Source organism: Melospiza georgiana, chromosome 4 (assembly GCF_028018845.1).
Source record: "Melospiza georgiana isolate bMelGeo1 chromosome 4, bMelGeo1.pri, whole genome shotgun sequence".
Taxonomy (NCBI): Eukaryota; Metazoa; Chordata; class Aves; order Passeriformes; family Passerellidae; genus Melospiza; species Melospiza georgiana.
This window is the reverse complement of record NC_080433.1, coordinates 70997587-71012182: the sequence shown is the minus strand read 5'-3', so window position 1 is coordinate 71012182 and position 14596 is coordinate 70997587. Positions and strand designations below refer to the sequence as shown.

The 14596-nt window shown below is 33.7% G+C and overlaps 1 protein-coding gene across 4 annotated transcripts in view; it reads left to right on the top strand.

Annotated features, from left to right (window-relative positions):
• The window catches only part of CACNA2D1 (calcium voltage-gated channel auxiliary subunit alpha2delta 1), a 360232-nt gene that overhangs the window by 182125 nt on the left and 163511 nt on the right, over positions 1–14596 (top strand). For all 4 annotated transcript variants that reach the window (XM_058023720.1, XM_058023719.1, XM_058023722.1 and 1 more), the window contains exon 5: positions 9369–9413. In XM_058023720.1, the coding sequence (XP_057879703.1) occupies positions 9369–9413 (45 nt within the window). The remainder of the gene's footprint in view (positions 1–9368; positions 9414–14596) is intronic.

The window sequence follows — 14596 nt, the reverse complement described above, 5'->3', positions numbered from 1 at the left end:
AAGGTGTGCTCCTGAATCTTTGCTTTATTGCAGTGATTGAGTGCAAGACATGCATAAAACAGCTGCCAAAGCTGAATAATTAAATTATGATTCCTTCTGTTCTTTGTTAATTTGGTGAGCTTGGGATAATTCTTAGAACCTGGGAATTGCTGTCCGGAGCTGCATTCTTTTTAAGACATCAGAGATAGAGGAAAAATGCTTTAGATTAAAGTCTTAAGAAAGATTTGTCTTTATAAGAGACCCATAAAAAAAATCAACAATCAATATGGCAGGCATTTGTTACACGGGTAAGCCAAAGCAATTTGAAAAGAAAACATAGCCTGACATGTTTTGAACTTTGTTACCTTTTGTAAGGGCACTTTTCACATTTAGGAGGAAATGGAGACATTTGGTTGAGTTTTTTTTCCTAATTTTCATTAAAATTGTGTAAGATGAGTTATAGCAATTGTTTTGAGAATTTTTAAAATTATTTTTTGGTATGTTATAGCCTTCTGGGGTTTAAGGACACATTTTGGGTGATTGAATAAACTCAGTGAAGAATTGGTCCAGACAGGGAAAGAAATCAGTGCTTTTAAAAACATTAGAGATCATTAAAATTACAAGTCAGTGTCAGCATTGTAAAACATGATTCAAATTTTGAATCATACTTCCATAATTTATATATGAAAATTCATTTTTTGTGTGGAGCACAGTATCATAATAACCCATAGAAGTATCCTACAATCTTCTTATAAATTTAGTTTTTACATGTAGATGAAAGAGTAAATAAAAAGCTGTATAAGGCTCTCTGCTGTTGCAGTTTAAGGAAAGTTGTGGAAAATGTTGGCATTTTACTATTCCAATGAGATTCTTAAAATACATTTATGTTTTTTCTGTACTATTGCTTAGCATTTAGTTACAGTGACTCTTTGTGTGATGCATTTCTTGTGAGACACATTTTTTGGGGTTTTTATTTTGGTTTTTTGTGAAGATAAGCCTTGAATTATACACACTTCAGCCACTGTCATGGATCACCAAGAAGCTACCCTTGAGTTTTTACTCCATTGTAGTGTCATATGCCTAAAATGTTATTCCTTTTTGTAACAACTGATTGCAGCATTGCTAAACATGGTCTTAATTGTTGGTTGAAGTGGATAGAACACAGAAGAAATGTAACAAATGCACACACATTTTTTGGGGGGAACAAATTCTACTAAATGTTTGCCTCTTGCTTTGTAGAAAATAATTTTCTCAAAGGCTTTTGAAGATTTGTTGGACTTGAAGGACTAGCATATTTTCTATATTCAGTTATGATAGCGGAAGTAGTTCATTGCATCCCAGCACCTACACAGATGTGAATTCAGAATGCCAATTTCTTGTGAATCCAAAGGAAATTTATGTCCAAGGTGTTTAACTAGGCTCCTGTACTCTAAATTTGCACTATTTACAATATAAAAAATAGGCAATTAGTATAGACAATTTTCAAAAAAATTATTTTATATTCTTCCATCAACTAAAAGTAATGCTGAATAAATTATAGTAAACATACTTTGCTGCTTTAATTAAACTGATCAGATAGTGTGATATAGAGGTTAATTAGCTGCTAACAAATTAATTTCATTTTCCCACCTGGAAATCTGCTTTGTAATCAGTTGCATTTAGCCTTATAAAAAGAAATTGCTTATACTTTGAGGAAGCTATTGTGATGAGAAAATTAGCAGTTTCCTGGACCTTTTGGAAGAATTTATTTACCAAAATTAAAATGGATTTGAAATGCTTTTGTTTCTCAGTCTTTCTTGTTTTTGGCTTAGAGTACTGGAGGAAGAATGAAGAGGATGGTTATTCCTATCTTTTTATATATGTAGCTAGTTCTTTAAATTAAATTTAAAGCTGATTCTTTAAGTTTGGTAGCTCCAAAAGAGTCTCCTTATGATTTTCTTTCTTGGTCATTTGTCACACATGCAAGTACATAAAATCCTAGGTTTTACTATGGATCAAATTACCATTCTTGAGAATAATTTTTCAGCTTGATTAACTAAAAGGAGTCTGTCTGTGATATAGGCAACTGTACCAAAGAACAAAGTCAATGTGGTTTTGCAACTTTAAATTTTCAGTCACTAAATTTTTCATTCCTGCATGAAGTATTTGGCCTTTGATGCTTTGCAACCAGTAAAGTGCTTAATTGTTTGCCACATTTAATTTCCTTAGTTTATCAGTTGCACTAAAAAATTGAAGTAAATTTAATAAGTCCCCAAAATAAAAACAATTCATTTAAAAAATAGACTATACTTACCAGAAGGCAAATTGCCAAAATTCCATTTTTATATTAACAATTATCTGCATGTCCAGCAATGGTTGGAGTTTGACTGCAGGCCATTGAGCCAGAGGATGTCTTTCTGCAGAAGTTTTTTGTGGAGTATGTTGTATTCTTTCAGAACAGACTTCTCTGTAGATTTTGATTTGGGTGTTTGTCTGACTTGAATTTCTCATCTTTTGGGCTCTATTACATTTAACATCATACATCCAACAACTTTTGATTTTAATTCTATGTCAAAGTTCAATTAGTACTTGAAATGTATTCTTAACTATTTTTTAAATGAAGTTAAGTATCATCCTGGCATCTTAAGAAGTCCAATGGCAGTGTCTAGCAGTTATTCTTGCAGTGAAAAATACCTTAAAATTATGGAAAATTTTTGACATGGAGAGGTTTTGCCTATATTTTTTACCATTTATGTGATGAATTCTAGGGATCTGAGGACATAAGTACTCTTTCTAATATTTGTTATCCTTTTTGAGGTTATGCAGGTACACCTTAGTGCTCTTCACTGCTTCTCTTTTTTTGAAGTGAATGTATAATGTAGCATTATATGGACACTGAGGCAAAGAAAAAAAAACAATCTACTCCTTGTGTCCTGTGAAAATTAGGAGGGTTTCCCCCTGAGATTTGAATATGATACAAAAAAAAACCTTTCTTACTCAGCTTTGCTAATTATAATTTGCACAGGACAAATTAAATCAAGCGTGGTTAAATTCAGCAGGTAATCAGATATTGTCACAGTGAGCAGAAGGGCGCAAGGAATGTGTCACTGTGGAGGTCAGGCCATTGAGGGGACCCTGAGCAGAGGGGTGACAGCTCCACCTCTGCTCAGAGAGATTCTGAGACCTGTCCTGGTCACAGCACTGGTGGCCGGCAGAGCCCAGCCATGTAATGTGGCATACCTAGAGAATATTTATGGTGGAATCTCAGATATTTCAAAAGTTTCTTCCAAGTTTAGACTTCAGTGCACTCTTTCAAGATCTCAGTTTTTGACTCAGATGCCTAAAATCTGGCCACCATCAAGGCTGCAATCTGTGGATACAATCTGAGATCAAAAATCCTCACAATCCATGGAAAGGACCTGAAAGAATATCTTTCTTATAGTGTATTTTGTATTTTGTATTTGGATTCTGTATGTGTGCATTACACTTACCTAACATCTTTTTAAATGAGGCTTGTATGTTTTAGTCCTGCTGTTGAGCTTGCAGGTGATTGATAAATTATGATTTATTTATCACTCTGATGCATCTGTGAATGGTCAAGTGACCCCCTCATGAAAACTGTCAGAAAATTTTGAAAGTTTCTAGATTGATAATTTCACTGAAGGAATTACCTGTAAATGAATGCTGAAAAATTGATCTTTCTCACCATTTAAAAGAAAGAATATTCTATGACAAAGACTGTGCAGCCCCTTTTATGTTCCTTTATGTTATTTCCTGTAATCTTCACCTTCATCTTTTCATTTCAATTATTAGTCTCAGTGGAATCTTGAGAAAAGTCCTTTACACAAATCTGATGAAAAAGGCTTATCATAAATTATAGTGCAGACCTGGAAGGTTTTAATTAGTGTATGAAATTTAATATTCTGACCAAGTAGTTATTTAATCAAATCAAGTTTGGGGGAAAAATGTCTAACTCGAGTGACTCATTTGTCTGTATTTTGGGTAATATAATGACATATTTCTTGATCAATTATTATTTTACAGTTTTGTTTTTATTTTAATGATTTTATTTTTAAAATATCTTGATTCTATGTCCAGTTTTCATGTTTTAAATGAATTTAAAATTTCTTACAGCCCATATTTAGGCACTTTAATTGCATACATACACTGTAATTATAATTGCAACTGGTTTACTGAATTTCCTGAAATTTTGTTCACTTTAAGGACAAGTGATAAATCAGTATTTTTACATATGGATACTGAAGAGAAAAAAGAAGTTCTTAGCAACTAACCTCCTTATTTTATATGTGATTTTATGTAAAATCACAAAGCTGTAACAAAAGAGATAGTAGTAGTTGACATTTTTTTTTCCTGTTTGCAGGCTTTTATTCCCTGACATTTTCCTCTTTGCAAACAGATGTAATTTTTTATGTGTGGTAGGACATATTTAGCTTTCTTTTCTGAGGTGTCTATTGTGCTTTAAACTGCATGTCAGACTGTGTAAGGGATTAAACTAAAACTGCTGGATTATTTTTCATGGAATTTGTGAGGATGGGTTTAAACCTTTATTACCCCAAAGGTATTAGAATGAACTTTTTAAACACAGTTTTTAATCCAAGGGGATACAATGAATTTTTTTTTTAAATTAAAATGGATGTTTCACCAACACTTCATGAAATGTTTTTTTAGCATTTGTAGGCCTTTACAATAATTTCCTTTGGTCTGCCTAAAGAATGAAATGGACCAGTATTATTAATATTTTTATTGCTTTATGCTAAACAAAGGGACTCCCAGTTTTTTCACTAATGTGAATGTCTTTACCAAGTGTGTGGAGCTAATATGATTTTAAAATGTTGACCAAATTTCTATCTGTAATTCTAAGACCTTTTTTTAAAAAATTGAAGAGTCAAGATCAGACTTTTATTTGCTGTATGGTTTGGTTTCTCCCTGATTTTATTTCTTTCTCTACTTCTTACCTGCAAATTAAAAGAATCCTCATTATTTTTTACATTGACTCACTTTGAGTGCTTTAGAACTTCTTGAGTAAAATACTTACAAGTCATGGGAAGTATCCTGTTTTAAAACAAAATCCAAATAAACATATTTGGCTGTAATTTCAGATTTTAAAACATATATTTATGCTGTAATCTGTATTTGCAATAGAATCTGATAAAATAATTTTAAGTTTACTTCCAGGGGTTTACTAAAGAAAATCTTTGAGTTGTGGAAATCTTTAACTGATGCTCTCTGAACTCCTCTTTTATGAGGGAGTTAATGATTTTCTAGTGTCTCTGTAATAGCTAAATGTGTAATTTTTTTTTTCTTTAACATTTTACCTACAATTCTGGAAGTGCAGCTTTTGAGGAAAAAAGGATAACTGTGATATATTTCAAAATTAATACATTATATTAATTTCTTACAATAGGAAAAGCTGCAGCAAACCTTTTTCCCTCTCCCCCTTTTTAAAAAATATATATAATTTATTTATTTTCTTGTGGTTCATTATAGAGTCTCATAAAGTTCTAGAATTGACTTCAAGCCAATCTCCCCTGTAGGTCTAACACCATTTTAGGCTGCATCACAGGCTCTGGGTCCTGTAGGGTTTTTAGGAAGCCCACAGATTGATCTGAGGTTTTATATAATTTTAACCACAGCTTCAGTGAAAGCAGCATTTCTGAGCAGACTGCATTGAATGGCGGTTGAAAAAGACTTTAAAAATGAATCTTTAGACTGGTTGGTGGCCCACAAACTGCATGTAAAGTTCTTGGAATTCTTGCTTAAGATTTGGAGAGGAGGTGTTCCTGTAGACTCCACTACATGGCAGCAGTGACCTGGAGCTTTCTTTTTGGCTCTTTGTAAAGGAGGATGTAGATTTCCTACCAGCAAAATTGCATAGATATACTATTACAATTTTTGCAATACATAATTCTCTTTAGTGTCCATGTGTCTTGTTGCAATGTAATCCCTTGTTTTTCTTGAAAGAACTAGATTGAAAAGAGCATTGTTTCCTGAGATGAAAAGCCAACTACAGCTTCATTCATGTAATCCTGAGCTGAACCTTGGCATTTATGTGTTGAATCAATTGACTGTCTGTGAACTTGCTCTGTAGAGAAGCAAAATATGAGTGTAAGTTAGTGTTGGTGTGAGCTCAACTTTCATCTGCAGATTTTCTGAAAGCCAATGTTTTCCCACACTTTTCTTCTCTAGACACGGATTATAGAGACCATCAACTTCAGATTCTGTGTGCTGAAATTAAGGAATTTATTGATAGCACCTAATATGTAATGTTTCCCATTTGAATTATTTTATACCCTGATCTGGAAAACAGAAAACTATTGAAATGAAAAGCAATTTAAAGACAGTGGAATAATCTCACTTCAACAGACAATGCTATCAATGAAAGCATGGAAGAAAAAATAAGATTAGGAAAGAAAAGAAAATAGTGAGAGTCAAAAATAAAACATTTATGACCTGGTCCTTAATGTATTTTTTATATGGCTTTCCTGATGTTTTTTGCAGATACTAAAAATTTTTGCATTGAAAGGAGAATTAAAGATGGTGAAAACCATAAAATCATATATTGATAGTACACTACAGTTTTTCCTATATGCATATGGTCTTCCAAAGTCATTCTTTTATAAAAGTTCAGCTTCAGGACTGCCTTAACAAATCCCTTCTTTGGTGAACAGAAGTAATAGTGAGTCTTTTACCCCTCTTTTGCACAGAATTACTGGATAAAGAACAAAAATAAAAATCTAGGCTATTTACACTCTACAGTTTGCTGACCAAGTTTGCAGTATTACTTGGTGCCAAAAGTGTGCAGCAGTGGGAAGATTCAAATTCATTGTGTCAAGAAGTTAATAAATAACTAAACTACTTGCTTGAGAGCCAGCAACAAAGTAATTTGTTCTTGCCAGCTGGAAGTGGTTAAATGATGAAAAATTGTCCTCTAAAGATCTGAGTGATCCATGAATCTAATTTGTGAACCATACTGCATTCAGTGTGTTGTAGCACTGGGTATCTCATATTTTCTATATTAAGAGTAGTGAGATATGCCCAATGTCAGTGTCAGTTTATTCATTATATAGGTAATATCTCCAGGCAGGGTAATGGACAACAAGATATGAATAACCTTACAAAAAATATCTAAGTCGTTTGGGCAGGAAGTGTTTATTTTCATTAACTTGTAAATATATCATGTTCCTGAAATGTTATTCTAAAAGGAGATTTAAAAAATGCTGTTCAGTCCAGTGGAGATAAATAGTAAAGCTGTGGCAGCTTTGAAAAATTTAAACAAATAAATGAAAATATAAAAGACAAGGAAAATAAAGAGGTATTTCTTTGGAGTGCATAAAGAGAATTGTGTCTGGTGATGACAGTGTTCAAAATCCTATACGATAATGATTTGATAGGATAAACAAGAGCAGTGGAGACGAACTCAGGAAATAAACTCATGTCTAGTTGAGAGTCAACACAATAGAGGGCCTAATAGAAATTGTATTTTCTGAAAATGTTCATTTTAAAAACAAAAGCTGTAAACAAAAACAATACAGTTTTTTGCTTTTTATTTTGCTTTTCCTGCTCCCATTTTTCCTGGGCAAAACCTTCTAGGGATGAGATTGCATGGGAACTGCTCTAATACAACCTGATATCAAGAGTTGTGGTGAATAAAATGTACAATTTTTATTTTTTTCTAGCTAAACAGATCACCATGTGATGAAAACACTTGTGTTAATATTTGTGGCTGCATGCTTTGCAGCTTCAAATGTTGCCTGCTAAAGAATCAGAGGGGCTTTTGAACCAATCACTTTATTTACAGAACAGTTATTTTGTACATAGTTGTTTACAAAGCGAAGAAGAACCAAAGGAAATGGAACCTTTGCCTCTTCTGACTTACTCAAAGGCTTCCACAAGCATTATATGGTCTTTTCCTTATAACAATCAAGTGAATAAACAATTAGCTTTAGTCTTTAACGATGAAAAGGATTTCCTCCTGTGTCTGTAATGCCTGGAGGTCTGGCTTTTATATCCAGATACAGATAACCAACTGACCTATGGATGGAAAAGTGTCTTGATGGAAAAGTAGAAAAGTTCATTTTGAGGGAAAAGGATGAATTCGTGTTAATAGCACTTCCCTCAAAGTGGCATTTAGCTCATCTGTAATATATTTCATGTTGGACTTTCTAAAAGGTCAAAAAGGAAAATAAATGATGTCATTATTTATGGAGTGAGTGAAATGATCATTTTTAAAGATGCTTTACTTTGTAATACATGCCATACTTTTTTAGTGAAAGTAAAAATTGTTGTTGGTTTGTCCACTTGAAAAATGATTACTGAAAGCATTCTTTCCTGTTGGTATTTATAAAAGAAAACACTTTGTTGTGTTCAACTTTTTAGATACATAAAAGGTATTACCATAAATAGAGCTGAAAAAATAAGATAATTTTTGGAGGTCAACAGCAATCACTTATTTTAAACACACTGCTGGATATGAAAAAATTTAACCTCTTGTTTTCTTTAGTTATTCAAAATCAGTAAAGGTAATTAAAAAGACTGTGTTCGTACATGTCTCTATTTCATACAGAAATACACTTAAAAGCTATTTTATTCAAAAAACCTTGGGCACATTGCAGCAATTTATTTCATGGAAAACTACTCCAGTGAACCTAAATCTTCAAGGCTTTTAAATGGTTCAATTACATTTAAACATGGAAAAAAAAAAAAAAAAAGAAAACACAAGAACCTGTATTGCATAGGATGTACCCCAGTTTTCAGCAAACTATAGAAGTTAGCACTGAATGGAATTTCTGACTGATTTTAGAATGGGAACGAGCAATCTTCTCCTTCTATGCTTTACCTGAATTACGTGGTACAGAGTTTCCACAGAGCTGGCAGGATCTGCTGCACACTCCAACAGCCAGGCTCTGCTGTGATGTATTTTCACAGATTTATTTTCGCAGTGGGAGGTGAATAAAACAATAAACATGTGTACAGCAAGCACTTACCCCACTTAGCAAAGGCCGTCCCTGGCTGTACGTGCTGGATGTCACGGTGCATAAATCCCCTAATTGCACAGTAAAGTCACATTTCTGTGACAGACACAGCTCATGGAAGCCTTTTATGAGCTCTGGAGTTTGTCCAATGCTGTCTGCACTTTTCTAGCTGTGTTTTGAGTGACTTATGCAGCCTCCCATGGAATGAGCATTTAATCAATGAAGTTTTGCATGAGCATGGGAAATTGCGCATGCAACAGAGAGCAAGCAAAGATCAGAGTTTGTCATGTTTCAAAGAGAATACATAAAGAACTGGTGGTTTAGTTCAAAAATGTATCTTGCAGTAGTAGAGATTATTGCTTTTTAAATTTATTCTCTCATTTCAAACTAACAGAATTACTTTTCTTTCTCTTACAGAATAATGATATAATCTATTACAATGCAAAAGACGATCAGAATGATGTAAGTAATATGTTTCATTTAATTTCCTTGCCTGTAATCTCAGAAAATTAGGGGAATGAAAACATTAATGAAACTTTAAGAATATCATTTAAAGATTGGGCAGAAGCAAAAATGCAAGAAACTTAAAAATGTCTTTAAAAGTTTCCTCAAGAGCCAGACAATATTGTATGTTTTAATTCTGAAAGTCTGTCTCCTTTCATACAGTTTGAATTACTGGTCAGGCAGAAAATGTGCTGGGACAATGAAGATCCTGACAGCAGTATAATTCACTTTTTTAAAACGTAATAAAATCATAATTATAGGATTGGAGAATCAAAATGATAAATGTAAATAATTCAGTTCACTTTGAAGGAATCATTTTCTGGACTTATTTTTCAAGATCATGTGGTGTTTTTCCGTATTCTTTGTAATAAATCTTTTGCATGAGGAGGAAAAGATGTGAAATGTTACTGAATAATTGCTTTCATTCACATTGTGATAATTTATGTGACTGTAATAAAATTTGTGAAAACTGAAAATCCAATCACAAGATTTAGACTAAATGTAAGATACTTCAATTCCTGGTTTACTAAAACTCTTACTTTAAAAAGGTTGAAATCTCCTATGTAACATTAACTATTAAAAATCTTAATGTGTTCTGGAGACAATACAAACTATCCTCACCTTCACTGGAGATAATACAACTGCTTGTCTTCATTATAGATTTAATTTAGAAGACTACAGAAAAATGTTGTAAATGTATTAATCAGAATTGCCAGCATGCTTCATTTGCACTTTTTAATCAAGTATACTTTAGAGATTGATGGCATCACTATTTAATGGATGCTTCTCCTGTAAGGCAATTAAAGAAGGTGCATAGATCATGTCAAGCAGAACTATTTTATAAGGTTATATAGAGTTATGAGTACTTCATTTCACATACCACAAACTACTGTCCGGAGTTTTAAAGTTTGCATGATTGAAGTAAAATTCATTAGAAGTAACCTAATTTTGAGATATATTATTCTGTTCTCATTCAGTTCACTGGATGGCAGGTGCTAATCTTCTCTGGAAACAGAAATACAGAGCTGAAATATTGGATTTTTAATCTCAATATACCAGATAGTAATGGTAGATTGTGGTGTGAAGTAAAAACTGTGGTGTATCTGTTATGATTAAATAGTACTGGGACAGGTCTTCAGATTGCTACTTTTACAACCAAAATACAAATCTGTTAGGCAAGGCAGGAAAGGAAATACTATTTCAGAGTTTAGTCTTTGGTTTTTATATTTATATTTTATTTTCTTCAGGACATTTATTTCCCTTCAATAAAAAAGTACACACACAAGCCAAAAGAAACAAAGTTTGTTAGACCAGTTATACTGTTTTATTTCTTTTTCAGTTTTATTTCTTTTTTATGTTTTTATGAACATTCATTAGAATGAAGTTTATAATAATGTTTATTGTTGAGAAGTAATAAGGATACAATGGTCAGTGATCTGATAGTGATTTTTTTTTTGAGAAGACCTTAATCTAGATCTCAACTGTGTATGTAAATACCACAGGTTCTTCCCTTCTCCTGCCTGAAAAAAATGCTTTAGACAGCTTTTTTCTTTATATATTTAGAAATTTTAATAGAATCATCTCTGAAGCACTGGTTAGTAAAACTGTGTTTGCAATCTATTCTTTTCTGTGTCTAACAAATCCACACGTTTTTCCTCTTCCATGCTGAAAGCCTTCATTTATTCACAGGAAATATTATATTTATCTTTGAGTACAATCAAGAATAATTAGTAGCAGAAATTAATTTATTAAAATTAGACATCTAAACTAATCACTGTGGGTATCTCTAGGGAGCTGTTCAGTTTGTTTTGAGACAGATGTCTGAGGTTATCTGAACTGAATCATTTCTAGGTGTGTGTTTCTCTGTGAACAGATCCTTTTAGATCTTAACTTTTGGATGCTGAAGAATCAGAAGAAATCAATCTCACAGGTCTTGCCTGCCAGTTTTTGTCTCCACTCATCCTTTGAGTATTAAAGCCTTTTCAGAAGAGCAGTCCCCTTAAATTCTGTGTATGTTTCTGGTGTATGTTCATGTGCTGCAGGACACTTTCCTTTCCTTCTTCCCATTCCCATAACACATTCAGGAGATCCTTCTCTCATTTTTCATCTGCTGTCTATATTGGCCTTTTCCAATCTAATGACTGGACTTGTTTGTACTTAAAAAAATAAAATAAATAAAGAAGCACATGAAGGCAAATCATTCTCTGGCCTTTGGATTTCTCAGTCTCTCAAATAAAATGATCAATTTGTAACCCTGTAGTCCATCAATCAGTAATAGACCTTTTGTACTCTTTTTCTTGCAACAGCAATTATATTCTGCTTGCTTATTTCCCCCTCCCCCACAGTGCTCCATGTAATGTGTGAGCACTTGATGATAATTGATGAGTTTTATCCTCACAACAAGGTAGGAGGTTTTATATTTCCATTTTTTTATATCTTATAGGAAGATGATGGCCAAATATGTATTTTAGTATAGGTCTCTCAGGTTTCTATTCACTGTCCCTTTCCCAGGAACCCTTTCAGTTTGATATATTGCAGCCTGTTTGTGCACTTTAATTTGCAGGTGTCAACAGCTTGTTGTAATTGGACAAATGCTGCAGTGCTTTCATTGGACAGCTGAGTAGTCCCACATTAAGCTGCTCTTTCCCATTAGTTTTCATGTTGCTTTACCTGTTTTCTCATCTTGTCCTTTGTACCCCCACCTTATTGATAGTAATTTTGCCTCACTGCTCAATTCTTTCCTCTTCTTTATTTTGGTTTCCATTTTGTTTCCAGTAATTCCGTGTCTAGTTTATTCCTAAAACTATTTTTTTTTTTCTGTTTCCTTGTATTCAAGTAATCAACAAGTCAACTGTACACTGAATTGCTCAATTGCTTAATTTTCATATATCCTGAATTCCTTTCCTAATGTTTCTCTCATTTTCTCTTTGCATCTTGCTCCTTTGCCAAAATTTTTAGTATAATTTCTTGTCATGGTTTTATAAAGTTGCTCCTGGACAAGCTACAACAGCCTAAGAAAATAATTTTTTCAATGATTCGAAGGAAAGAACTAAGTAAAACAAATAAAGAAATGTCTTTCACACGAAACCAGCCACACATCATTGGAAGTCTGCAGTTTCCCTGTAATCCTGGGCATTAATTGGAGCAGCCAGTGGTGTCTCCTGGCAGGAGCTGTGTCCCTGGTTAGCACAAATGATTGATTAGACACTGCCTCCATGTAGTCTCACACTGGCTTGCAGTCATGGCTAACAGAGCTGTGCTCCTGGTGCAATTATTGATCACATACTCAGTGATAGCATCTTATATTTTCTTTTACTGGACTAACTTGGAGGCTCTGAAATTATGGATCCCTTTGGACAGTAAATGTCTGCACAAAGTGTCAATTCAGAATGTGACTAGGAGTCAATGTGTGGGTACCACTACAGGGAAAAATCCAGAACATTCCTATGGTTGATTTTAAAACAAATACATTTTTTATGCACTTATATTTTTATTTACTTTTTAATAAAGAAAGAAGAAAACTTTAAAATAATAAGCTGCCTGTGCCACATGATTTAAGAATTTTTCCTAATTCAGTGATGTCTTGTTATTTGGAAATGATTTGTGAAACGTTAGCTCTCTTTGAGCTTAAACTACAGCATAAATTGATAGCATAAAGCTATCAAGTTGGGGCTTTATGGCTTTACAAATACTGATGAAAAAATTACGTCTACAACAAATTGAAAACTATTGTAAAAACATGAAAGGATAATTGGTCATGAATGTAAATTCTTCAGAAAAATCATGGTGCGTTTTAACATAAAGTTTAGAAAGCGAAATAATTTCCACCCCTCAACTTTCTATTTTTTTTTTTTCCTTTTTAACAATTAAATGAAGAATAAATATTGGGCAGAAGTAAGCAGAGACTAGAATGGTTATCTAAAAGGCATTTCCCTTGTGGGTCTGCTTCTTCCCAAGAAGACAGACATTTAAAAGGCGTTGATAGTGGCTTTGGAAGTTTAGTGAATCTCTGCTTATAACCAAGTCTTGCCTTTTCTACTGCTTCATGGTATCAAGGTTGAAAAATATGTGCACCTATGATTAATTTAGTAAAAAGAAGTCTATTTATGAAATATCCCAGGTTCACTGGTAAACAAGTCTGAATCTACCATGGATTTGATCAGAGAAATGCTGGGGTTTTTTTGGGTTTTTTCTTCCCTCCAGTCACAAGCATTGAAAATTGCAGAAAAAATTAATTTATACAAGTATGATATTTTGTGTATGTTATAGCTGGACATAGAAAATAAAAGCATCCTCTGTACTCCAGTGTTTCAGGAGCTCTGTTGGGTCAGGTGGAGCCCTTGGGGTGAGATGGTGCCTGAATATGGTCAGCTTGGAAGGGGATCAGGAGCTGAGGTGGGGCAGATGGGGGACCCCAGCGGTCCAGTCTCAAAGGTGACAGGTATAGAAAGACTTCTAGAGACTGAAAGAGAGATGCCAGATTTCTGCAAGTCCAGCAGCTGCCTGTTATTGGATTGAAAAGTGAGACTGATTGTAATGACTGGCCCTGACACTACAGAGAAAGCTGGGACAGGGACTGCTTTTGCATCTCATCCAACTGATACAGATTTTCTCTGTATTTTCAAGGTTTTTAAACCTGATTGTGATAAGATAAAACCTTTATAAAGCTCCCTTTTATCTGCATATGTAAGAGTAGTTCTGTCTCTGTGCTTTCCCTGTGTCTGGATGCCAGCATGCAAATAACCAAATCAATATTCTACTGCCTGGGTTTAGCTAAAGGTGGACTACAAAGCATCAGGTTTTTTCTGAGCTAAAGCTACTAACTTTCCAATATTTCACAGACAGTGAAGGATAGGTATTTCCAGTAAGAAATTTGTCTCAAATCATTTAGGATGAGTTTAAGTGCTAAGATGTAGAGGATCTAGATTCCTTTTGCAATAGGGAAAGTTTTTAGTCAACTTCTTGTCATCCAGCCCAGCAAGAGTAACCAGCTAACTTGCTTATCTCCCTTAGGTCTCTTATTCCCTCTGCTTTCATTGCATGACAACCAATAGGGTTTGACATTACTGTCACAGCTATGATGTGCTGTATTTCTTTTCATCTTCTCTTTGTCCTTTACTGCTTCGATACTGAAGAAATTT